Raw genomic sequence first — 25,490 nt, 5'->3', positions numbered from 1 at the left:
ACTTATCGATAAAAATAAAATAAAGAGTACTAATTAATAAAAATAATACAATAATTATTTTTCACGACCTTACTCCCAATGTTTTTTTTTTGTAAATTTTAAATGTTTAAAATAAATGTAAATAAGAAGCCGTTGAGAAATCATAAATTTATTGTGTTAAATTTAGATATATGGTGTTAACATAGAAATTGAAAAGAAAAGTTAAAACTTGCCATAAAGTACATGGAGTACTGTATTCACCTCTGGGTGGGTGCTTCCCAGTACCAGCTCCTTCCACTTGACTGTATTCAACAAAGAGCGAGTCGATTCGTCGACCTCAAGTCACTTGGAAAGTGACTTGATCCCATGCAATGCGTAGAATATTATGTGATTGTTCAGAGAATTATTACCTACAGCAGAGTTTACATTATAGCTCGTCGAGATGGTACGGCTGGAACTTCGTCCGTTGTTCCACAACTGAGCACTTTTTAAGGCGCTGTCTTGGTCTATCGTTGTTTAAATTTATTTAGTATGAATGTTTTGCATTGGTAAAATTTTGACAAGAATTACTTTTGCATTGAAATAATATCGTTTAAATCAAGGATTATTTGGCCTCTATCCTCTGTTCGTAAATGGACTATATTATCCATTATAGCATCGACTGCTAATTCTTATAAAAAATATTAGCAGCCCACTTTCCCGAAAACTTTGTGTGATTTCCATGCTTCTTATTTACATATAAATGTTTCTTTGTCAATTAGAAACTCAATAATATTTTTTTAAATATTACGGCTCGATGTCTTCATTGATATAAAAGCGCGGTGTATTTGCTAGGTCTTGACTCTAATTCTAGATTATATTTAGGCTGTAACTTGACTTTTCCCATGTCAATTTTCAATTTGTAACGAAAACCGAAAAGTTTTATTGAAAGATTGTCAAAGTCAAGAATTATGGGAAATTATGAAAAGCTTTCGGAAAAAAATACTTGTTATTATTGCGTGCAGTTAAAGCATACATTAACATTAGATATTGCAGTGATGATAGTATAGACAAATTTAACGATTTTATGAAGATGTGAAACGGTTTTTAAAAAAATTCCTTAAGATAAAAAAACCTGAAATAAATTATGCGAACACTAGATGTGAGATGGATGAGATAATCATGATGCTTTAAATTAAAACAATATGGCAAGGGATGGAGACGTCCCAACAATCTTCAATCCTAAAAGAGTGCGTGCGCCGTCTGTAATTATCACAAGCGAAGAGGTGGTAGAGGCTGATCGCAGTATTGATGTCGAAAGGGAGCGGCCGAATGGGCCCCCAACACCTTTGAGTCCTCGAGCACCTTTGACTCCCCAAACATCTGTTTCATCAGCTCCACCTCTAACTACCCAACCTTCGTTGCAACAAACTTTCAGTGAATCAGCAGCCAGTAGTCAGGATGAAGAAAGGCAGGTCAGGGATAAAGGTTGCCCGCGCTCTTGCTGTTCGAAGATCGCTAAAAAGGTAAGGCTCCTTGAATAGTTAGTATTTGTAAATTATCTAATATTACCATAAATCATGTTTATCCAGATTTTTGCCCTTAGAATAAACAACCATTTTAGAAAATTTACATGAAATTTACTGATTTTAAGAGTTAAGGTGAATTTCAAATCTCATTTAAAAAAATCTTTTGTTCTAGTATTGACTTTTAAGTAATGGTATTGTTATAGATCTATTATGGAGTCTGTGTCACATTTGTTCTGGTGGCATCCTGGGTGACTGTAACCCATTGTATCAAATATCTATATTTACAAGACTATTCCCCCATACATAGTGCCGATTTTTCAATGTTCAATAATTATACATCAAGATTTCGCACACATGTAAGTATTATTAGATATGTTTTCAAAATATTGATTATTGCTTTGAATTAAATTCCGTATGTAGTTCAGTAGTGTTGCTAAAAAGGAAGATTAAAAAGTAGCCTATATTTATAATGTTTTGTCGTTAAAAGACATACAATTATAATGAAACAAATAAACCAATACCTGCTTTTTTACAATGTAACTGTTGAATACAATAATTGGTTCATTGGAAAGAACTACCACTAGCTTTGTGCTAAGAATCTAGATTATAGAAAATAGATTAGATTCTCCACTAAATTAGTGCAAGTTTGTAATTACTATGCCCTACAATATAATATGACTTTGAAAAAGATTCTTTAAAGAAATATTAGAATATCTCAAAGCTGCTTTTGTGTGGGTGTAAACTAATAAGTACTATTTGTTACAGCACTTATATAATGCACCATTCTTCACAGCATGGTTCTGCACCAACTGGTTGATACTATTCTATCCAATATATCTAATTGTAATGCTCATACACAACAAGTGCAAATCAGCAAATGCTATAGCATGCGACGCATTTAATGATTTTAAAGAAAAGGGCTTCACTTTTGGTAAGACTATACACATATTTTTACAATATTAAAAAGGGGCTATCCATTTAATCATTATCAATTATAAGTGTTATAAAATAAATTTCATATTAAATAAAATAGCATTAATAAACTTCTTTAAGAGAGATAAACAAAGACTTATTTTACTCATTCTAAACCTAAGGGCTGTGTGACTCAAAAAATTTGTGACAGTTTGAAAGTTTTTAAGATTAATTATTAAAACAATTGGAATGCAATAATAGTGTTTTTTTTTGTTATATTTGCATAAACAAATTTCATTTTTCATGCTCAATAGGTTCTATTTCTACCAGCCTGTAACTTTGTGTGTGGATAGTGTTAATGCATATATTATTTACTGTTGTCACTTACAGCCCGTTTCCTCAGTCGCTGCAGTCTGTTCTGTCTGTTATGGGTGGTTACAATATACATGTACACATACTCTCTCAAGATTCTGTTGTCCACGGATGTGGTGGCTCTTTTTGCAACCAATGTTTCCTGTATCTATCTTCTGTCCTGGGTCATACTTCATGAACAATTTGTTGGAGTTCGGGTGAGATATTGAGTATATCTGGCAGACATTTATTGTTAAAAATTACAAAGCTCTTAAGACATTTTTTTGAAAGTAATTTTTTTTATTGGACTTAACAAGTCCAATAAATTGTTATTATATCTGTAATTTAAAAAAGAAGTTTTTAATAGTGTGGTCAAAAATTGCCAGAGTAGTTTATTAAACATGTGTGTGTTTTACTGATCTTTTTTATGATATGGTTTTAAAAGGTGTGCAGCAGACCATGTCTGAATGCGCTGATCGAGAAAGAAGAGCGTTAGCCAAAAGGGGTAATATAGCCTAGCTAGCCCTGACATTTGCACATAGGTCACCTGAAGTCAAGTTATTCTGTTTAAAGGGTGGCATCCTTGATGCATAGTGTTACGCATAGTGCGAATCCTGAATGTTTATTACTAATTTGATTATTAAGAATAGGTACGCATATCTTAAAACGTTGGTATGCTGTCCATGCCCCACTATAGGAGTATTTTTGTTTTATTTACTTACAAATTCTAACACTAAACTAAATTAAAGACTGAATTGTTACTAACTCTAACTAAAACTCAATATGGATATAATCTGTAATAAAGAAATTATTATTATTTTAAAGGAAGTAAGTCCTAAATTTTCATAAACCGAGTTTGTGAGAGAATTGTTAACAAATCGTTACAAATCATGATTATTTTATTGCATGTAACAGACAAATTTCAATATTTAAACTTGTGAAGTGTCAAAATTTGAATTTCAACATAAAATTGCATATTTTATTGTATTATATTTGACAGATCGTAGCTGCGATCCTCTGTGATACAGGCATCGCCCTACTGGCCTACATGGACGGTATCACAGGAAACTCTACGCTGGGCGGAGTCGTACTAGCCGCCTGCGCAGCTGCAGGTTTCGCTATATTCAAGGTAACAAACAGCAATTCCGTGAAAATAATAGAATCGATAATTTTTTGTACGTCTCTTATACACTTTTATTTATTATACATACTAGCTTAAGTATAATATCATTTATCCTGGAAAAGTTACAATGTATTACTTCGTTGGAGCGAACTGTTAAGGCGTTAGTACCAAATATAATAAGAAAATAATTTGAAAACTGTATTGCGTGTATTATTTGGTAATTGACCAAATATTCCAATCACGCAATCGTGGAACCTGTGATACGTACAATTGTGAAACAGGCAAGGTCAATCAATATTTTAATTTTGTTATAACTTGCATTGATGAATTAAGTGCTACCAATTACATTAATTTTTAAAACCAAAAATGCAAGACTATGCACATAACATAGTCTAGGGTCTGTGGAGGAACGAAAGTACTGCTCTTCCTCCGACCTAAAGGGAGCGCCCTTCGATATCGCGTTTCAGGATATGTCGCCATCGCAGTGATTGTAGCCGTAGATTGTAGATGTCGCTACAAATTAGTAGTAGTTCATACTCACTTACCGTCCTCTGATGAAAGATCAGATATCGTGTTTCTCAATGACACAATATATTAACCTAAGAATCATATCGATGTATCGTAAGTCTTCGCCGTGATTATTCTCGCTTAACATTCATCTTATCTGATATGTCTATAATAATAATAATGTAAACTTATCAAAACTCTAGAGCAGTGTTGGCCTAACAGGTTCAGCGTGCGACTATCATACCAGAGGCCGTAGATTCGATCCCCGGCTGTTCACCAATAGACGTTTCATGTGCGCATTTAACATTCGCTCGAACGGTAAAGGAAAACATCGTGAGGATACCGGCTTGTCTTAGACCGCGTGGGTGGCGGCACAGGAGCATCCTACTTGCCTATTAGATTGATATGAAACAGATCTGAGGCCCAGACCTAAAAAACTTGTAGCGCCACATATTTATTATTTATAAAAAATACAATAATGTTTGCTCAACTAGTCAATGGACCAGACTATTTTAGTAGTTAGTACATGTGAATTGATTTCTTCTATAAATACATCGAATAAAATTCGGCATGGTGTGAGAATAAAAACCATAATTATTATCGGCTTCACATTGCAGCATTATCGCATGTCATATCGCGATTAGTGACCTACAAATACCACGTTCGGTGACCCGATTAACTCGTTGCCCTGTTATTAAATTTTAATTTAAGGAATGTAAGAACAATCATACAAAAATCAACAACAAATTATAAACAATAACGACCTTTGAACGCTCGATATCTTTCTAATATTAATATTTTATTATCAAATTGTTGTTATGAATTAAATATATACTAATACAATAGGAAAAACTTGTTAATACAATAATTATACTAAGTACTTAATATTACATTATTAGAGCCGTGTTGGATTAGCGTACGACTCTCATCCCTGAGGTCGTAGGTTCGATCCCCGGTTGTGCATCAATGGACTGACTTTCTATGTGCGCATTTAACATTCGCTCAAACTGTGAAGGAAAACATCGTGAGGACAGCGGGTTGCTTTAGACCCAAAAAGTCGACGGTGTAAAAAGGTTGTACATACGACATTGATTTTTTAAAACTTAATATTACACACGGTCCGTGAAATAAACACAAGAAAATATAAAACCTAAACGTTTTTATAACAAATGATAAACAATGCTATCCTTGTCAGACAGGTTGCAATGGAATAATTCCATCTCAGATGCAAAAGTATTGAGGGTGTGTAATACGCAAATGGGGGTACGCGGCACTGCTAGTAATTTTGGCCGCTTTCCACGCTGAGTGTAATTATTTATCACTCGCAGCCAGTCTTCGTCTTGCACCTTCGATAACGCATTTGAAGCCTTAATAATATAGTTTGATAACAAGGTCCTGCTAAATGTTCTGTTGTCCATGCAAACGAAGTCGAGGGCATCAGTATACGTTTCGATGCTTATCTTACCTGTTTAAGCGCCTTCCTTCTAATAGGTAAAAAAACAATCACAGTCGATGTAAGAAAGGCAAGATTCTGACAATACTAATACAACTGATCGACAATAATATATCGAATGAAGTGGATAAAATTGAATCTATACTAGTATTAAAAAAAGGTAATGTTTGCGATTGAAAATCCTTTTACCAATAGAAAGGCATGTTATTTGTTACCTATATATTAGCCCAAAATATTTAAATAATTTTTCGTGGTGGTCGATTTTGCAAAGTCGGAGAAAAAAGTTTCGAACGGAAACATTTTTCGTACCGCCGCCTTAACGGCAAGAGATATGATTGACTTCTAGACAAAAGCTGTAAAGCTTGATGCCAACAAAGTCAGCGAAATATAAATATATATAAATATCACCGGAACATAACAAGATCGGCAAGTTTATGGTTTTTTTAGTAAATTGATAAACTTACCGAACTCATGCGTAAAATAATAAGTAAGCGATAACCAAACGGCCGTTGCGGTCTGATTGGTTGAATAAGTCACTATCCTAACCTTACCTAACCTAACCGTTTAGAATCTTACGAATGGATATACGTTGGACTATAAACTTACCACGAGACGTCGCAGATTGATAAATTTGCGAAATGTGGGCGTAAAATAAAACAAATTATCTCTCATTTAGAAACCTACGAAACTTAATAAATTTCCTAGGAAATTTTCAAACTTGCCAATTTGGTATTATTTGCGATGAACTCAAAAGATACTGCACTCAGTAATATCTAGAATGATTCATGATGAAGGTATATAATTTTTCAAGCTTTACTGATCACGGTTGCCGGGATCCAATAAAATTAAAGCGTAATTATTCTTGTATATAGGTGCTGTTCAGAAAAGTGATGGGTGAGGTGAACACAGGTCAGCGAGCGTTGTTCTTTTCGATCCTGGGTATTGTGAATGCCACATTACTGTGGCCGGTGTGCCTGGCCCTTTATCTCACAGGCACAGAGCTTCTCCCAGCCCATCGGATGCCCTGGATGCACTTGCTGATAGCCAGCGTTGCCTTACTAGGTAAACATTTGTTTTTGGATCATTCTTATCGTACTTTATTAATATTGGCAACTAAAATTAACTTATCATGTATGAAAACGCAAATAACGAATCACATTAATGTATGATTGATATAAAGGATGCATAGATTAAAAGTACCTTAAACTAATTTAAATATAAAAACTTTTTATGTAACTAAAAATGACAATTATTCTTATTTCAAGTTAAAGTTTAAAAGACATCTCACTCCGTTGGCTCTACAACACAAAAAGTGTTTACATTTAAACGAGAAAGAATAAAACTGATATATTTTTGTATTTTTGAAATTAATACATACAATAATAGTTGAGAAAGAGTCGTACAAAATTTAAACAAGAATGTTTCAGAAACTAAACTTAAAGCTAAATCTGACACATTTGTACGCCAAAAAATTATTTTGACTTGCGGATTATCGTTACCCTATGTTATGCTCAACCATCTATCATTTCTACTTTCAGTATTCCACATGGGATTCCAATTCGGCAACTTGGTGACGTATAATATATTCGTCTCGATCGCACTCATCACTGCCGTACCTGTATCAGCTGGTTAGTTTAGATGATAATCGCTTTTTAACAAAACTAATTTTGAATTATACGAGCTCAAATAATAGTAAACGAAATATTTTTTATTATGCAATTAAGTAAAATTATTTAAATATACCGATTTTTTTAGAATAGGTACAAAAAATTTTACCACAAAATACGATTTCCTTGTGGGTAAAATAGTAAAATAGTAGTAGTAAAATAGGGTAGTAAAATATACTTTAATTGATTTCCTGATATATAAAATTTTACTTCATTCGTCTGCGCCTGAGTTGAAGCATTTATTGGTTATATATTCACATAACCGATTGAGGCTTAAATTATAATTCAAAATTCCAGCTCTGGACGTGGTGCTTTACGGCGTGTGCTTCGAAGGCATGAAGCTATCGGGAATAATACTGATAACAGTGGGCTTCTCCTTGGTGATGTTGCCCGATAACTGGCCCGACTACATCATGAGGTTGCTCAGGTTTGGCACTTTGCTAGTTCCATAGCTTTCGCTCGAAATCCCGAACGCACTCAGGCAAGTGCGGGTCCAGCTCGACCCTTTATAGAATATATCCATTTTCGTATTATGAGTATGGGATGTTTTAAGAGAGTCAACGAAAACTTGGTCGGTATAAATGGAAGACAAAGTTTTGTTACTTTTTTATTGTTAACATTAACATTATACAGGGTGTCCCAAAAGTCGACGTCAAGTCGAAATTTTCTCATAGGTAATGCCACACCAGTTATCAGAAAAATTAAGTCATGTATTTTTTATGGATATTTTTTTGTTATTCCAGAAAATGCACACCATGTGACAGTTTTTTCATTCCTGTTGTTACAAATATTTACTTTTTGCCAATTTTTTTTCTCTTACGTCATCCCGAATAGTGCTTTATGTAACCTATGATCCTAAACCCTGTGCCGATCACTCCAAATTGTAGGAAAATGTCATTTTATACCGTACCAAGTTTTCAAAATTAATTTTTCGCACTAGTTCAACTGATCGTCCTGAAAAAAAATGTACTACTCCAGTTTGGCAAGCAGCTTTAAGTTCGCGCATTTAATAAGGATTCTAACGTGGTATAACACTTACTTCATAAGAAATAATGATCGATTTGGAGATCGGCCATAAAAAAAATTTTTGTTAACAAAGTCTGTTTTTAAAAATTTCTCTGGAATTACAAAAAACACTTCTAGTGTACCCAAAGCGTTCCTAATAACCACAGCGTGGTTTAAATAAGATGGCGTAAAGTGTGAGCGAGACAGATAGTGACGCTACTTATTGCTATTGACACACGCACTACAGGTCAGTACGCAACGCTCCTTCGTTTACTACGCATCTTTTCGTATTCGCTGGTGTTATTTTGTGTTCTAACTACTTTGGCTTCGTTTACCGACTTGTTTGCTTGTGATTTGGATTTTACATTTGTGATCTACGACGACCTTTACTTTTCCCTGGACTTACGTGTTATTGTGTATTTGTACCATACCATGGCTACGTACACTACACAGGAATATGCTAACATGCACCTCATTTATGGGGAATATTTATGTAATGCCAGTGAAGCCGCTAGACGGTATCGCGAGAGATACCCTAATGCAGATCGCTATCCGGATCACAGATTTTTACCAATGTGCACCGTCTACTGTTCTCTGAGGGCCGACTGCCAAACCAAGTGCACGGTGAAGGTGGAATTTCACTACCCTACGAGGCAGTTGTCCTTCAAGCAGTTGATGAGGACCCAAGTTGTTCGGTACGTGGAATTGAGGCCAGCACAGGTGTGCCCAAAAGTATAGCTCACCGAATACTACAAAAAAATGAATAATTGATAATAATAAACGGCAATTTGAACACCTTTTATAAAAAAGTAATAAATCTAATCATAAAAAAGAAACTGTCTATTTTACTTATTTGCGTCCGTATGTCATAAGCGACACCGACAGCGACCGCGACACAAATAAAATTAGAAAAGCAGCGAAAAAATTAAATAAAAACAACCACAATGATAACTACTTGACAAAAACAACAAATTCAAAACGTCCCGCTCTAGAAGAAGCTACAACATCTCTAAAAATCACAGAATAACAATTACAAGCGCCCCTCCACCTCTCCCTACACGGCTAGTCACCGCGGGAGAAAAAGACTACAACCCTTCAACTTGCCAAAAACTATACATATGCACATACAACGTAAAATCATTACTTTCACCCCAACGCCTGATACTATTAAAGCACTCATTATCCAATATTAAACATGACATTATTGGGCTATCTGAAACCAGAAGGAAAAGACAGGAGATAATAGAAGACGAAGATCATATCCTATGCTACACAGGAAAGACAAAGGGTCATTTCGGCGTAGGGTTTCTAATCAAAAAGTTACATAAAAGAAATATTCATAATTATATAGGGATAGCAGAACGAGTCTGTCTCTTAATTCTGAAATTTGATTCATTATATATATCAATTGCACAAGTCTATGCCCCTACATATGACGCACCGGACGAGGACGTCAATACCTTTTATGAGAATATCGAAGCAGCACAAAAACTAGATCATGGAAAAATTATCGTTATGGGAGATTTTAACTCAAAAATTGGTCAGAGACAAAATATCGAGCCCTCAATCATGGGTCCCTATTGCTATGGAACCAGAAATTCCAGAGGCGACCTACTGCTGCAATATGCGCAAGCAAATAGATACACCATCATAAACACAATATTTAAAAAGAAAACTAAGAACCTATGGACTTGGATGGCCCCAGGCCAACGACATAAAAATCAAATAGATTATATTCTGAGCAACGTCCCTAAGTGCTTCTCAAACTTGGAAATCATAAATAATAAAATCTTCCAAAGCGACCACAGATTATTGAGAGGCACTCTCCTACTGAGTAAAGCCAAAAAAAGTCGAGCTTGTTTCAAAACACCTAGAACAGATTTTACGCTTGACGCAAATCAGCAGGAATACCTCACAGCTTTAAAACTAAAAATCCAACAAATCGAATGGAAACACCAAGATAACATAGACTCATTCTACGTAAAGATTGAAACGGCTATAAAACAAAGTTTGGCAGCCGTGACTATAAAGAAAACAAAACCAGAAATTATTTCGGATGAAACAAAACAACAAATTAAAAAACGTTATACACTGCAATCAAAACCATCCAAGACCAAAGAAGAAAAGACAGAACTGACCGCTTTATATAAGCTTACAAATAAAATGATAAAATACGACTATAAAAAATACAGAACGGATATAATCGAAAGGAACTTAATTAATACCGGGAGTCAAAAGAAAGCCTTCAAGGAACTTAGCAAGGAAACAAAATGGATTCATACTTTAAAATACCAGAGATACTCAGACAAACTTAAATCGCGAAATGACATAATAAATATAGCATCAGACTTTTATCGTGATCTCTATCAGGACAATCTGGATGGAGCGCAAGGCTACTTGAAACATGACTTACAACAAACTGCACCAGTGTCACCCTTCGATTCCAATGAAATTCTAACCAATATAAATAAGCTGAAGAATGACAGAAGTCCAGGTCCGGACAGTATCCCAAATGAAGCCTTAATAATTGGAAAAAAATATCCTTATAAGCTTGATAACCATATTATTCAACAAGATATTGGAAAAGCAAGAAATTCCCAAAATTTGGGGTGAATCCCATATAGTTCTGTTGTATAAAGAAGGTGACCCTTCCGACATTGGCAATTACCGCCCTATCAGTCTTCTACCAAATTTGTACAAACTGTTCGCAATATGTCTAGAAAAAAGAATTGCTATATTTATAGAAAAGCACCAACCTATAGAGCAAGCTGGATTTCGGGCAGGATATTCAACGACTGATCATATACACACGGTAGATCTTATAGTAGAAAAGCATCAAGAATTTAACCAGCCCCTATATCTAGCATTCATCGATTATACTAAAGCATTTGACTGTATCTCACATGAAAGTATTTGGCAGGCGCTTTCATATCAAGGCATACCAGCCATATACATCAACATTATTAAAGACATATATAAGAAGAGTACCAGTAAAGTAAAATTAGACAGATTGGACCAAAATTTCGTATCAGAAGAGGAGTAAAACAAGGAGATCCCTTATCACCCAAGATATTCATAGCCGTCCTTCAAAATATTATGAAAGAACTGCAATGGGAAAGGAAAGGAATACAAATAGACTCGAGATATTTGAGCAACCTACGTTTTGCAGACGATATAGTTTTGTTTTCAGGAACGCCAAATCAATTACAAGAAATGATAGAAGACCTAAATACTGCCAGCAAAAAAATAGGACTACAAATAAATACTTCGAAAAAAAAAATGTTGCAACAAATAACAACATTTACCCGATTATGCTTAACGGAACAGACATCGAGTATGTAGACAGCTATACTTATCTTGGTAAACAAGTTTCATTTAAGAAACAAAGACATGACAACGAACTGGAGCGCCGCGTCACCACAACTTGGAAGTAGTTTTGGAGCTTAAAAAAAATCCTCAAAGCTAAGCTCCCAATTAAGTTAAAGAAAAAGGTAGTGGATTCTTGCCTGTTGCCCTGCCTTACATATGGAGCACAAACTTGGATTTTCAAAAACAAAACAAAAGTCAAAATACGTTCGTGCCAACGTGCGATAGAAAGCAGTATTCTCGGAATAAAATTACGCGACAAACATAGAAGTGAAAATATTCGCAGAAAAACCAATATTATTGATGCTGAGCAATATGCCCTTAAACTTAAATGGAGATGGGCAGGCCACGTAGCCCGTTGTACAGACGACAGATGGTCTAGAACAGTAACAGAATGGACGGGTCCGAAAGGAAACAGAAAGAAAGGAAGACCAATGGAGCGATGGGCCGACGGGATCGAGAGGGTAGCTGGCAGGGATTGGATGACGATGGCGAAAAATAAAGTAGGGTGGAAAAAGTTGGAGGAGGCCTTCTCCCGGACAGGGGCCGCATCTTAGTAAAACTATAATTTTTCTTTTTATTTCAATCAAATGTATGTCAAAGATGTGGAATAAAGGCTTATTATTATTATTATGTCATAAGCGTCACTATCTGTCTCGCTCACATTTTATGGAATGTCTCTCTCCATCTTATTTAAACCACGCTGTGGTCATGAGAACGTTTTAGGTGCGCTAGAATCATTTGTTGTAATTTCAAAGAGATTGTTAAAAACAGACTTTGTTTAACAAAAAAAAATTCTTATGGCCGATCTAAGAAATAATGGACTCAGTGTTATACCACTGTAGAATCCTTATTAAATGCGCTAACTTTTAAAGCTACTTGCCAAACTGGAGTAATACTTTTTTTTCAGGACGATCAGTTGAAGTAGTGCGAAAATTAATTTTGAAAACTTGGTACGGTATAAAATGACATTTTCCTAAAAGTTGGAGTGATCAGCACAGAGTTTAGGATCATAGGTTACATAAAACACTATTCGGGATGACGTAAGAGAAAAAAAATTGGCAAAAAGTAAATATTTGTAACAACAGGAATGAAAAAACTGTCACATGGTGTGCATTTTCTGGAATAACAAAAAAATATTCATAAAAAATACATGAATTTTTTTTTTCTTATAACTGGTGTGGCATTACCTATGAGAAAATATCGACTTGACGTCGAATTTTGGGACACCCTGTATATAGTTTTGACTTAATGATCTGGTGGGTTATGCTATAAACAAATTTTTCTAAGATAACCTAACCATAGCAAAACTGTTAAAAAAAGAAGGCAATAGTCAATGTCATTGGTCTCGCTCACACATAAAAGTGAATATACTTGTGGTTTAAGTTGTCGTTTCATGCTATGACGGTGTCAGGCACGGAAACGTGCACGACTTAGACTTTCAAACAGTTTTATATACATAAGAATAATATTTTGTCTCACGTTCATAGCACGGTTATGGTATAGATACGGAGTAGGAAGCAAATAATTTGAGATAAAGTTTTTGAATACAAATCGAAAAGCAATTGTGATTGAAGTCATTACGCTTGACTTTCCGTTGCGTTAAATTGGTCCAAACTCAAAGGCATCCACTCTTTTACTTATTAAATCAAGTTAACTTATTTAGTAAAAGGTTTTTATATAGGGAATATATTGTGTCTAAATTGGTTGACTTCAAAGTTACGCATTAGTTATTTCCGTCCTAAGATACTTTTTAGTGATATTATAGTTCATATATTCGAAATTCTACGAATATTTTTTGCGTAAACTGTACGTTTTATGAAATAAAATATAACACAAGACACTTATTGGACTTAGATATATTGATATATCATCAAAATTGTATAAATGTTTGTTAGGGAACACTACATATTCAAAAAGGACAGACTACGGCCACAAGACAAAATGGACTACATGGCTGATTTGGTTTACGTGTCGACAGGTACTTCACCCTGTAGTGTTGTGTGAACATCTGTCCATTAGCTAATGTCATGGACAAAAGATTTCGATGGCTCTATGTAGAAATAATCTATGTTTAACTGTCAAAAATCCTATATTTTACAGTTAAAAAATGTGTATGCGTTTAAAATCATTTGATCCTTCGGGTTTTGGTCGATTAATAAAAGAAAAAAAGTTTCAAAATTGTTCTAAAGTGCGTCTGTAATCTTAAACTAACCTACCTAAAGCCAACCAAATCATGAGTTCCATAGCGGGAGATTTAGTGGTCCATTTATGGATAGGTTTTCCTTTAGATTGCAATACACTTAGTCAACGTAGGTGAATAGAAATACGTGATTGTAAATACATACTCATTACGCAAAAGAACATGGTGACGTCATTTTTCGTAGTTCGAGTGTGGATTTTGTAAACTTGCGCTAGTTAATCTTTAGACGGGGTGATTTTAAATATATAAAAACTGTTTTAAAACTATTCTGTAATAAGGTAGACTGCTAATAAGTAAACAACTATAGTAGAACTGTCAAAATTTAAATTTTTACTTTGCCTTTCTTCGAAACTATATTTCTGCTATATAAGTTCAACTAACAGATTAACTAAATTTTAAATAAATGTTAACAAAACGTTAGTTAGATATAATCTGTGAATTGTAAGCAATAAAATTTTGCGTCTTTGCTTTTAGTATTGTCTTGTTAACATAGCTTTTACACATTGAAAGAAAACACTTTTTTATCCGGATTAATGCTATATGTATTATTATAAAATTATAATTATTTACATAAGTTTAAAATTATTTTTTTCCGACGTTTCGCGTGCTTTACCGCGTAAACGAGAATTGCAACATCTACCAATTTAAAAATTGTATTATGTTAATGTCTAAGTTTATGAATAGACATATTTACACTGTATTATTATGTCTATATATCTTTACATAACGTTGAAGTATTGAGACAAAGACGCAATTTTTTATAGTCCAAGGGTGAAGTTGCAAGCTACAACTTTCTATTAAAATATATTCTTTTATATTTAATAGATTGTCCTTTTTATACATTTAGTTTAGAATCACACCTCTAGCCATAGATAAGGGTACTGACGGCTAATCTTTATGGACAGATGGAGCCGTCGTCGTCAACGCGGGAATGACGGTTCCGGTAGAAACCGAGACACTGTGGACTACCGCACCGGATATATACGCTCGCATCTGAGGTCGCCGTCCGGACGTGTCAGGTGACCGCCTACACGATATTAAAAACGCTCTTACTCTTTGGTTGTACACTTGTTTATTCTATTTATAGGTGAAGATTTTGGAATCAACTGACCGCGAACACATTCTTAATATAATTTGACACTAAAACGTGATTTGCGTGTTTGATTTGAATTTTTTTTCTTATTTTTCAACTACACTTCCTAATGCAGTGAAAAATTATAATCATTAAATGATTTTATCTCTCTCTTGTCGTAACATAAAACTGGTATCGCATTTTTTGTCTATGGTTTTTTAATATTTGTCTGTAATAGTACGGAGCATGACACACCATCAACTGTCAAAATTTGGCGCCTTTGTGTCAAAACTTAACCTTACAAGTATTTAGGGTATTATTAAATAATTTAAGAAGAAATAAGTGTACAACCAATATAACCTGTTGGTTAGTCAAAACTGCCAAGCAAAAAGTCGGATTATTCATAAGACTTGTCATTCCGAACGCATTTTAGCTCACACTCGAATATAATTCGTTTCTAGCAGAACACTATTTATTCATGTAGAATAGTCACAGCGAAGAACCTATATAAAATTATATTATTTTTGAATCAAATGACGGAAATGCAATTGTTAAAGGTTGTGTAAAAGTTGTCGTCATAGAAAATGCGAAGTTCTGTTAGCTAATGGTCGTTGTAAACTGTTCTCTCTAGCGCAAAATGCCGCAATTTATATTAACGGATATAAGAATGTCATCAACCATTACTGACTATTCTGGCAGAATAGGAATGGTAAACCATTAAAAATTCTTACACAAATAGCGAACATTCGTCCTTACATGTGAATCTTTGACACCCAAATAGTATTAGGAATTCTCGTTGATATTTCTTAGGTCAAGAGAATATACTAGAAATGAAATATAGAGAAATTAGACACTGGTGCATGTCTTACAGAATCGCACATTAAATTATGTGAAGTATTTGGGTAGTAGTAAGTATACTACCCACACGTATTATTTCTAAAAATAATACATGTGGATATTATTTTTAGAGAACTATGTAAATTATGTTTTGGCATCGAATTTGATATTATGGAATCTCATTTTAACATTAAAGGTCGATATAGATTGGGTGAATGTATCGTTGAATTATATAGACAATTATTTCCATTCGTACGTTTGATACCGTCTACGTATCTGCTAGTAGTTACTGACTGATATGCACTCAGATATGAATGAAAAACGACATAATTTGAACGTCAACAGTTATGGAATGGTTTTTTATTAAATTAGAAACTCGAAAATAATATGCGAGATACATTTACGTAAAATGTCATTTTAAAAGTTACTAAGCAATGGAAATCTTCGTTTAATATGTTGTGTTCACACTCGGCACAAAGGACGGGTCAATTTATTTAATTTATCTGCCAACGTTGCCAAGGAACTCCGTCTATAACGACCGATAAATACATAATTGTAATTGTATGAAATTACATTATTTGATCCAAAATCTAATATTTTGTTTGAAAATTACGTTAGAAAGTTATTAAACATTAAAGCACCTTTAGGATATAGGTTAATTGATGTTGTGACTCCCGCCCTCTAGTGTATAGTTAGGCAACTTATGAAATGTATGAAAAGTTTCGTTAAACAAATATTTTTACTATACCAGGAACACTGTTAGGTATTCATTATAATCGTAAGAGAGACGTAACGTAACCTGTAAAACTGTTCTGCAATAACGTCTGGTTCTATAAATTATATTTCAGGTTCAGTTACATTTACTTCAAGGAATTGTAAACAGATAAATTCGTTGTATTAGTCCACTATAGGGTGTAATATAGTATAGTAGTACGCATTGCAAGTACTGTAAATGATATTGAAAATTACTTAACGAAAATTTCCATACTTTTATAAATTGAGTAGTGATTGGCTTCCGTTAGGCGATACGAATTTAAATTCTAGTCAGAACTTCATTTATAAATAGGTTGCATGTATAGTTGTGCAAAACTCAATATATTCCAAATACGTAATATAGATAATAAATCACTTTAATTTATAAATCTGAATACACAAGTCGAAGCACTCTTCAAGGCTGGTAAACGATTTGTTGCCCTTGATAACAGATATTGTTTTAGATTATATCCCTTTAGATAAATGAGACAGCCAATATCTAGGGCAAAAATAGAAAATATATTTTTGTTAAGTGTTATTAATGCAAAATATTTTATTAAAAACAGTACACTAATCGAATTAAAATCATGTTATTTGAAAAATTTCCACGTAATGATTATCGCTAATGGAGATATATTTTTTTTGTAAAATTACATGCATTTTAATTCGTAAAACTTTTTCAATAATTGTTAATATATTTTACAGCTTAGTTTTCTTTGATTGGCGTTTTTCATTTGGCCATAGACATTTTTGCTTGTTCATCAGCATTATTTTAATGGTGAACCTCAAAAATATATAGTTACATAAGTAGGAAAAGATCATCGAAGAATGCCTACTCAAAATATACTCTAAATTGTACACACGGTTCATGTTTAAGTTACTTGTTTGTCTAGTCGACATCTAGTCAATTTTATGTTTAACATTTTTTTTCTTATGTATTTGTTTTTAATATATGACTAGGTTCGTTAACATAGTTTTATTTACACTTCTCAAATAACACAATCCCGAGGTAGTGCTAATTAGTATGGTCGAGCACTAAAACGCTAATCAAAATTTAGAGAGTTTTTGGTTACAGTTTTATCGGCTTTTGTTTGTTTCCTAGGCTAGTGGGGGACTACTTAAACTTTATAGCAGTACTTTATTGCGCAGTTTTAGGTTTCTCATGCAATAAATGCCAGTGTTAACGGCACGATGCTTTTTGAGATCGTTGGCCAAGTTAAATAGGGACATTTCTTATAGGTTAAATTGTTGTCTACGAAAAAAAAGCAATTTAAAAATAACGATATTCCTGTCCAAAACAGTCCTGCTATAAAGCTAAGCTTATATTTAGTCATTTTTAAGTATAATATGACAATACCGACTTTATTTCTCATTTATTTAGAATTTTCATATTCTTATGTCCAAATCCGCAAACGTTAGACAAATTTATGATGGTTTTTCTTTAATTTTGACGATATAATTGACAATTAATGTCGACTATCATTTAACATCCTCTTTCGATGGAGTTTCTTTGGGCATTCGAATGTCGTTAGTGCTAGATAATTTGCCGTAGTTGCTCACTTATTTCATAATAATGCACCAGATTTCTAAATTTATTCTTTTGGTTTAGATTAGTCATACTTTTCCGTATTTGAGTCTAAACTCTTTTATATCAGAGCCTTTTATGATATATTTTCGAGTGAGAGCATTATAACTTTCAAGTATTCTACTTCTTTCCTTTGCTTGAAAGATGTGCTGAATAAGTTTGACATCGTGCACATAATTATATTAACATGCTTGTTTAATTTATACTATTATCAATCTTTCTCACTGTTCTTCGTCTTTCTGGCTTCTTAAAGATGCTTTGAATAGCTTTTTATTGGCTTTTAAAAATTATTAGTATTTTAATATATCGTCCCAATGATATATTATAAAAACTACTGAAATTTATTTTCGACGAATATTTAAACAATTTGGACATACAAGATCTCTCTTGTAGATATGTATAAACATATGTATCTCAAATATTCAGTAGTATTTAGGTAGTTATTAAATCGTCATTAGTCTAGACTTCTAGACGTACTACCTACTAGTGGTAACGTGTAGCGAGAGCAGATACAGAAATTAAAGTAGTTATTTTGCTGTTTTAGTAATCAAGTTATAATCAAGACTAATGTTTATTCAAACTAAACGTTGAGATATAAAAATATTAGAATAACCAGTTTACATTTGTTGGTTTATTAATAGTTGGAAAACGAAATAAAATTGTCATTTTTTTATACATTGGTTATGTTGAGTGATTGTAGAATGTTTAATTAAAAATTTTAAAGACTGACATTTATTAGAATGGACTAAATTCAATTACAGCGTCATTTATGAGTAGAAGTAGTATGTTTCTCGTAGAAATATATGGTGTAAAATGCCGTGTGACCTAGTTTGGTATGAGAGATATTATGATATAGATAAAAGGAAACAGCCGCCAAGGAACGGACTAGAGCCTAGACTAGTTAGTGGTGTAGCGATCTGGGCCTATATCGTTTTTACAGTCACGTTCAATTCACTATTGAGCAAACAATGTACTAAATTATCTATAATACAGTGGAATCTCGTTAACTCAAATGTCAAGGGAACAGCAAAAAATCGACTTAACAAGAACTTCGAGATACATATGATTTAACTGCTAAAAGTTCGACTTACAGAGGCGCAATTTCTAAGTGTATTTTTCTATTTGTAGAGTCGAGTCTCAATAACAATTCAACTTAAGTTTTGTAGTATATATATTTTTTTATGAATGTATACATTCATTGCATGTGTACAAGACAAAAACAATATATTAGAAGCCCCAAACCCTAACATTCACTTTGGATCTTATTGCTATTATTTCGGGGAATTCCGAGTAAGACTTTATATTATTTCATTAACTACGAATTACGGAGTCTTAGAGTATAAATATGTATCATCAATACTTCGTAGGGAAATAACATTTTGTTCGAGTTACAAAGTCAAAAACAATTTGATATATAGGGTTCAGTGGATAGGAAAGGCAATTTTTTTCGACTTAAAGAGGTTCGAGTTATCGAGATTCCACTAGTCTAGTCAGTGTTAGACTAGTATTTGTCATAGTATAATATGTTTAGTCCTGTTTTCTGTATCTAGTGTTTAGCCAAGTGCTAGCTAGACTAGATTTGTTGACTTATACTCTATATATTATTTTGATTACATATTTTCTCTGTGGTTCTTCTGGTAAAGCTAGTATCTTTGATTTTGTTTATATGGTAGACAGCTAGACTTCCTAGGTCGTAAAGAATTCCTTTGTGTTGTCTTCAAACCGATTATGCAAACATCGTGAGGTGGCAAGTAACTTAAGTCAAATTCAAGATGTTTTTAAAACGTGACATTGGCATCGCCTTTAATGGGACTTTCCACCTCATTGTGTATTATCATCAAATGCCATGTACTTCTCAGACCAAATCATTTTAAACACGAATTTAGTAACAACGTAACGTGTAGGACGAGATAACACCTTTGCCCCTGTGATTCATTTGTTAATGTAGATGTAATTCGTTGTTCAATAAATGACTTTTGTAAACCGTCTTTTATTTCCTATTATCCTGTAGTGTACGCTTGGTCCGGCTCGGAGGACTAATTGTTCGTCGTTGCTTGAAATATTTAGATACTATGTAGAATAATCCTTTTTTTATTGGAATAAATGACTTCATAAGTAATTCGAAATGATTTGAAAACTGATCTGGTAGGCTCCATATTTATTATCACAATTTAACATTTACAGTAGAGTAAAAAAATAAAACACTGGATGCACTTAAGGTACTAGTATAATAAAAATTAGTAGCATTCGTTAAGATCTAGTTGTTATTGTTGACTCGATCCCATCTCCATATTGTGCCATCATCACAGCAATTGACAAGAACTTTTCCATTTTTAGAAAACGTTACCTGAAAACATATTTTTAAGTAGTAAGATTTTTTTAATTTATTGGTTCATTAAAAAAAACATCAATAACCTTTCTAAAAGCAGTACAAAAGAGTAATACATAGGAATCAAATAAGTGAAAAAGTTATGGGTATATTTTACGGAATTTAAGTTTAAAATTTTACAAAATGAGATGAGAAATTAACTAATATTTAACTAACCTGTCTTACTGCAGCAACACATCGTGGATGTATGAGTTGTGACGCTTTTGACCCTCCAGCAACATTACCCAATTCCCACACCATTGTCTTGCCACACTGGTTACCAAGCGCTATTACCTGAGCACCAAATAAAACTTTATAGATGACGGAAAAGAATGCTAAGCTAACTTTCAAGTAGATAACAAAGACCATAAATATTTTCCAATTAAGTAGGTTTGGTTGGAAACAGAATTTTAAGTTGGTACTAAGATGCCCTAATAGGGGTTCTTAGGGCTAAGTGTTTTGTGTTAGCTTTAAGATTACTAGTAATAAAATAAAAATAAAATATTTAAGAAAATAATCATTAAAGCATTGTATTAAAAATTACCCTCTGGCTATAGTCGACAGCAAACCGAATGAACCATATCTCACATTCCTTGTAATCAAATCTATGCACAATAGTAATTGAATTGTCTCCTGGACGTAGTTCAGTTTCTTCTAAACGACCTGGCTTCCAACATATTATGGCATTCTCACACGACTGAAAATTAAAAGCTATCATTTTGAAGTGACCATGATGTAAGAATATCCCTGCATTATCAACTATATGTTTATTTTATAAAACCTGTTATTATTTTATGAAACAGTGGGAAAACCTAGACAACAGGTATTGTAGTTGCTTATTGTCTAGGCAAATGATTTTTCTTTGATATTTAAAAAAAAATATTTTATCTTGCGAAAACTTTGGGATGCTAGCTGGATTGAAGGTTGACATTTTATTGTGGAAATTTTACACAGAAAGAAAGAATTTCATTTTTTTTTTATTTTTTTTTAATTTACCTTAGATAAAATGAGATCCCCCATCCACCGCACGCAGTCTACATAATTTCTATGTATATCTCGTGTGGAAAAGTCCGGAAAATGTTCTTTTAACGAATTAAATGGCCTCAGTGCTCTATGAGGGTTAAAACTATAACTCTGCTTAATCGCTTCATGCATTGACGGTTTATCTAGCCTCCATAGCTTTAACGAGTGGTCCATTCCACATGACATTATGCGTTCACCTTTCAAATCAAAATCTGCACTTAGCACTTCATCTCTATGTCCTTCAACACCCCCAAATATGGCTATGCAGACATCAGTCATAATATTCCAGAGACGTAGAGCGTGGTCTTTGCTAGCTGAGAGTAGTAAATTTGGATCTCGGGGATGAAATTTTACTTCATTGATGGCATGTCCATGTCCTATATAGTGTTTAATACAAGTCTGGGTAGCAGGATGGAAAATTCGTACAATACCGCGAGAGCCAGCTACGGCAAGCAATGGCAGGTTGGTTTCTTCTTCATATGACCATGCGCAGGTGTAGAATGTCTCATCAACCTAAAATCATGATTGTTTTTAAATGTAGGCTAAAATTGTATGGATTATAAATGTAACAATTACTCTCTTTATCATTAAATCTTTTGTATTGTTAGTAACTACACAATAGCTATATAAAGTAATACTATACAATAGGCCAAGTAAATAAATGAGAGATTACTTGTCTAATTTAAATCTATCAACTAATTATTAAGTTTGTAATTAACTAATATCTAACTTTTCTACATAGTTGTAGGCTATGGAAAGTCATGCCTGCCCAAAAATTGTATTGCATTTATTTTGGACTTACATCTGGATCAGCATAACACTGTAGGAATTTAAAACCACCTGATTCTGGGCATTCATATATTGACACTCTGTTGCTGCCAACAACAGCAAAAATCTGGGGCTCCCCATCACCTAAATTGTGGTTGAACTGACATCCAAATAAAGGTTGGCCATGATCTTCTTTAGCACTGCAACTGTTAAGAGAAGTTTTAAATTAATTTCAAGCAAGGCCTTTATATTGTTTTTATGTTAGATTCAATGCAGAGATATCTACTTCCAACAAAAAATCTAGTTTTGGTAGTGAGAATATGCTTAAACTTAATTTATACCAAAAAATCAAGAATATAAATTGATAATTAGAAATTGACAGTCCTTAAACGTAAATAACAATTATTAGAAAATAGAACTGATTTTTCTTAAGATTGTAATATCCCTAGATGTGGACTACTTTTAGTGAATTTAAATCTGGTTAATTTCTACTTATCAGTAGGCAACCTATTTTGTGTTGTTTCTGCAGCCTGTGTGCCAGAAGCTGTAATTAAGTTTTTAATTTGCTTATATGCTATAATCCACCACTAATCATGGAACATTTTATGTAAGATTAAAAACTAATCTTTAGTCAACAATACATATAGATGATCCCTATGTATACAAAATTCTCATATTTTTATCTAAATATTTTGTGGTTTACTAAATAAAGAAGATTGGTTTGAAAGACTTGATGTCAGATATGTATAATTTTACTATTTTTGGTGCTGGAATAAAAAAAGATGATTATTACATGTTAGACGAAACAATTGCTAAACGCAGTGCTAATAAAGTGGCAAGTTGTTTGTTGTCTTTTGTAAAAAAGTTTGAAGCTCATGTAAAGATTCTGGTCAGACAACTACAACTAAGATTCAGGCCAGAACCTAAATAGTATAGTATTCATGTACTTGATTGTAAGCAACAAATTTAAGATAGACTTGTGCAATAGTTTCTATAAAAGGGACATACTCAAAACTAAGCAGATAGTGTTCATGGGCTTATATAAAGATCAGTAAAGAACAAAATCATTTATATACCTGATGAATGGTATATGCTAGTGCATTGTGGTAAACAGAATGTCCCACCCTATACACGTGTAGAAGTGTATCAAGATTTAATTTTAGATTTCAAATAATGGCTACATACTGGCTAAAGATATGAAATAAAAAATAACCATGTATAAAGATATATGTCTACAGAAGTATATTTTTACTTTAAAGGGTAAAAATCTTAAATAATATTATAAGTACACATTTTAAAATAAATTTAAAGAAAAACTGGTTGATATCATTGATTTGATATCTTCTATGCATATATCCTCTTAACCTAAACTTGATCAACATGGTTACATTAAGCAATATAATTTAGAAACAGTCATCTATCGGGTTTTTCATAAAAACATATATAAATATACAAAATTGTTTCAAAAATAATTAATATCACAAAGTGAATAGATTAATTTCTAGAGATAGGTTCAAACGTTCATTACACTCTTGTAAACCTTTTTTTTTGTCATCTCGCTTTGTACATAGGGACCATCAATATCTTTGAAATAACCAAGAAAAAAGCCACTTATAATAATATGAAAGTAGTACTAACAAATTAACTATGTCTACAATATTCACTTAGTCTAAATTTTAAATTGTAAATAGTGTTTGTATTAAAAATACAAAAGATTTAAGGATAAACCAAAATATTTTACAATAACTTACTTGAACTTATAAGGAGGTTTAACTGGTTTTACTGTTTTTGGTTTTTTTCCTCTTCTGCGTTTTTTCACTCTAGTATTGGTGGGTGTCTCACTTCTAGAGGTATTGTCTGTGTTGGAAGTACTGTCAACACTTGAGGTATCATCCTAAACAAATTCAATCCTAATATAAAAAAGGTAATCTTTATAGGCATTGTATTACATTCGATAGAAATGTTTCATGAAAGTTAGAAAATATAGTTATAGTCAAACCACGTCCTTGTCAAATTTATTATAAATATATATCAAAATATTAATCTTTATTCTTAAAATTATCTTATAAGCTCTTGTACTTACTCCTTCATTCTCGGAGAAAATCATATTGCAATGATTAAAAACTGGTATCCACTAAACTATCTAAATTGGAATGTTAATAATGTATCAATTAACAATAATTATAAAATGTAAGACATTATGATTAAACAATCAGTCGGCAAATGATATTTGAGGTTGAAATTTAAAGTTTTATGAATTATTCTCCATGTATTCAGGCTACGAGCTTTTAAGGGGGAAAACTTTCTTTCAGTATATTATTTAATGTTTTAACCTATACCTAAGTTTGTACCAACGGATTCTTTGACATATGCGACGTTTTGACAATTGACGTATTCACAGATTATTAGTTTTACAACGGCATATACATTTGATACTTCATAAACATTTAGTAACTTTGTAACAGGCGAACATAATAATTATTATAACATAATAACATTATTTATTTTTATAATTCTCAGTTTATAATAATACATAGCTTCAATCCGGTAAAAAAGTGTTTTCTTTACAATTTTATTGTTTATATATTTTTTATAAATGAACAATAACAAGTACCAACCAATCATATTTCTGATATGTTCCTGGATGTTATGGTATATATGACGAATAATAATAAATTAGCGAATTTTATGCAATTGTTTCGATTTGGAAGACAGTTACCACGATCTTACTGTATTAACCTAAACCTAAATGATATTCAGAAACGAGTACGTCAAATATGTATAAGATATTGACATACATACAAGATTCATTTGATTGTATATGTCCTTTCTGAATCTTACCATCCGAGTAGAGCTAAATCTCAACCCAAAATCATTCCGTATTCAATAAAATATTTAAGAAAAAACGTGTTTAAATACCTTAAAAAATAATTTATTTTCCGAAAGTTTTCCAAATACATATAGTTTTTAATCAAAGACACACTTCTAAAGGAACTAGTAAATATCTACA

At 32.8% G+C, this 25,490-nt stretch overlaps 2 protein-coding genes across 3 annotated transcripts; one reads left to right on the top strand and one right to left on the bottom strand.

Annotated features, from left to right (window-relative positions):
• The first annotated feature begins 940 nt into the window (after positions 1 to 940).
• Positions 941 to 20,298, top strand: LOC123711770 (putative thiamine transporter SLC35F3). Of its 2 annotated transcripts, XM_045664532.1 has the most exons (10): positions 941 to 1,484; positions 1,691 to 1,843; positions 2,253 to 2,418; positions 2,790 to 2,968; positions 3,751 to 3,879; positions 6,706 to 6,895; positions 7,372 to 7,461; positions 7,798 to 7,927; positions 13,770 to 13,852; positions 14,980 to 20,298. In XM_045664532.1, exons 1-10 carry the CDS (start codon positions 1,164 to 1,166, stop codon positions 15,069 to 15,071), a joined length of 1,533 nt encoding a protein of 510 aa, XP_045520488.1. In that variant the 5' UTR covers positions 941 to 1,163; the 3' UTR covers positions 15,072 to 20,298. The 2 variants fall into 2 exon arrangements, with proteins under 2 accessions (XP_045520488.1, XP_045520489.1); XM_045664533.1 differs by lacking the exon at positions 13,770 to 13,852.
• A 232-nt stretch (positions 20,299 to 20,530) lies between these two features.
• On the bottom strand, positions 20,531 to 24,831 carry LOC123712505 (polycomb protein EED). Its single transcript, XM_045665621.1, has 7 exons — positions 24,564 to 24,831; positions 24,232 to 24,374; positions 22,515 to 22,686; positions 21,686 to 22,225; positions 21,234 to 21,386; positions 20,867 to 20,983; positions 20,531 to 20,668 (listed from the first exon to the last, which is right to left on the bottom strand). The coding sequence occupies exons 1-7, from the start codon at positions 24,585 to 24,587 to the stop codon at positions 20,579 to 20,581; spliced, it is 1,239 nt and encodes a 412-aa protein (XP_045521577.1). The 5' UTR covers positions 24,588 to 24,831; the 3' UTR covers positions 20,531 to 20,578.
• Between the last annotated feature and the right edge of the window lie 659 nt (positions 24,832 to 25,490).

This window comes from Pieris brassicae, chromosome 7 (assembly GCF_905147105.1).
Source record: "Pieris brassicae chromosome 7, ilPieBrab1.1, whole genome shotgun sequence".
NCBI lineage: Eukaryota > Metazoa > Arthropoda > Insecta > Lepidoptera > Pieridae > Pieris > Pieris brassicae.
Note: the sequence above shows the minus strand (reverse complement) of the source record. Positions and strands in the feature narration are given on the sequence as shown.

Bases quoted from the DNA above. Each gene is read 5' to 3' on its own strand.
- LOC123711770 (XM_045664532.1), top strand. From the start codon at position 1,164: ATGGCAAGGGATGGAGACGTCCCAACAATCTTCAATCCTAAAAGAGTG. The intron at 1,485-1,690 runs GTAAGGCTCCTT...GTATTGTTATAG, and splicing joins GTTCGAAGATCGCTAAAAAG to ATCTATTATGGAGTCTGTGT. The intron at 3,880-6,705 runs GTAACAAACAGC...TCTTGTATATAG, and splicing joins CAGGTTTCGCTATATTCAAG to GTGCTGTTCAGAAAAGTGAT.
- LOC123712505 (XM_045665621.1), bottom strand. From the start codon at position 24,587: ATGATTTTCTCCGAGAATGAAGGA. The intron at 22,687-24,231 runs GTAAGTTATTGT...TTCTCTTAACAG, and splicing joins AAACCTCCTTATAAGTTCAA to TTGCAGTGCTAAAGAAGATC. The intron at 22,226-22,514 runs GTAAGTCCAAAA...TCATGATTTTAG, and splicing joins AGTGTTATGCTGATCCAGAT to GTTGATGAGACATTCTACAC.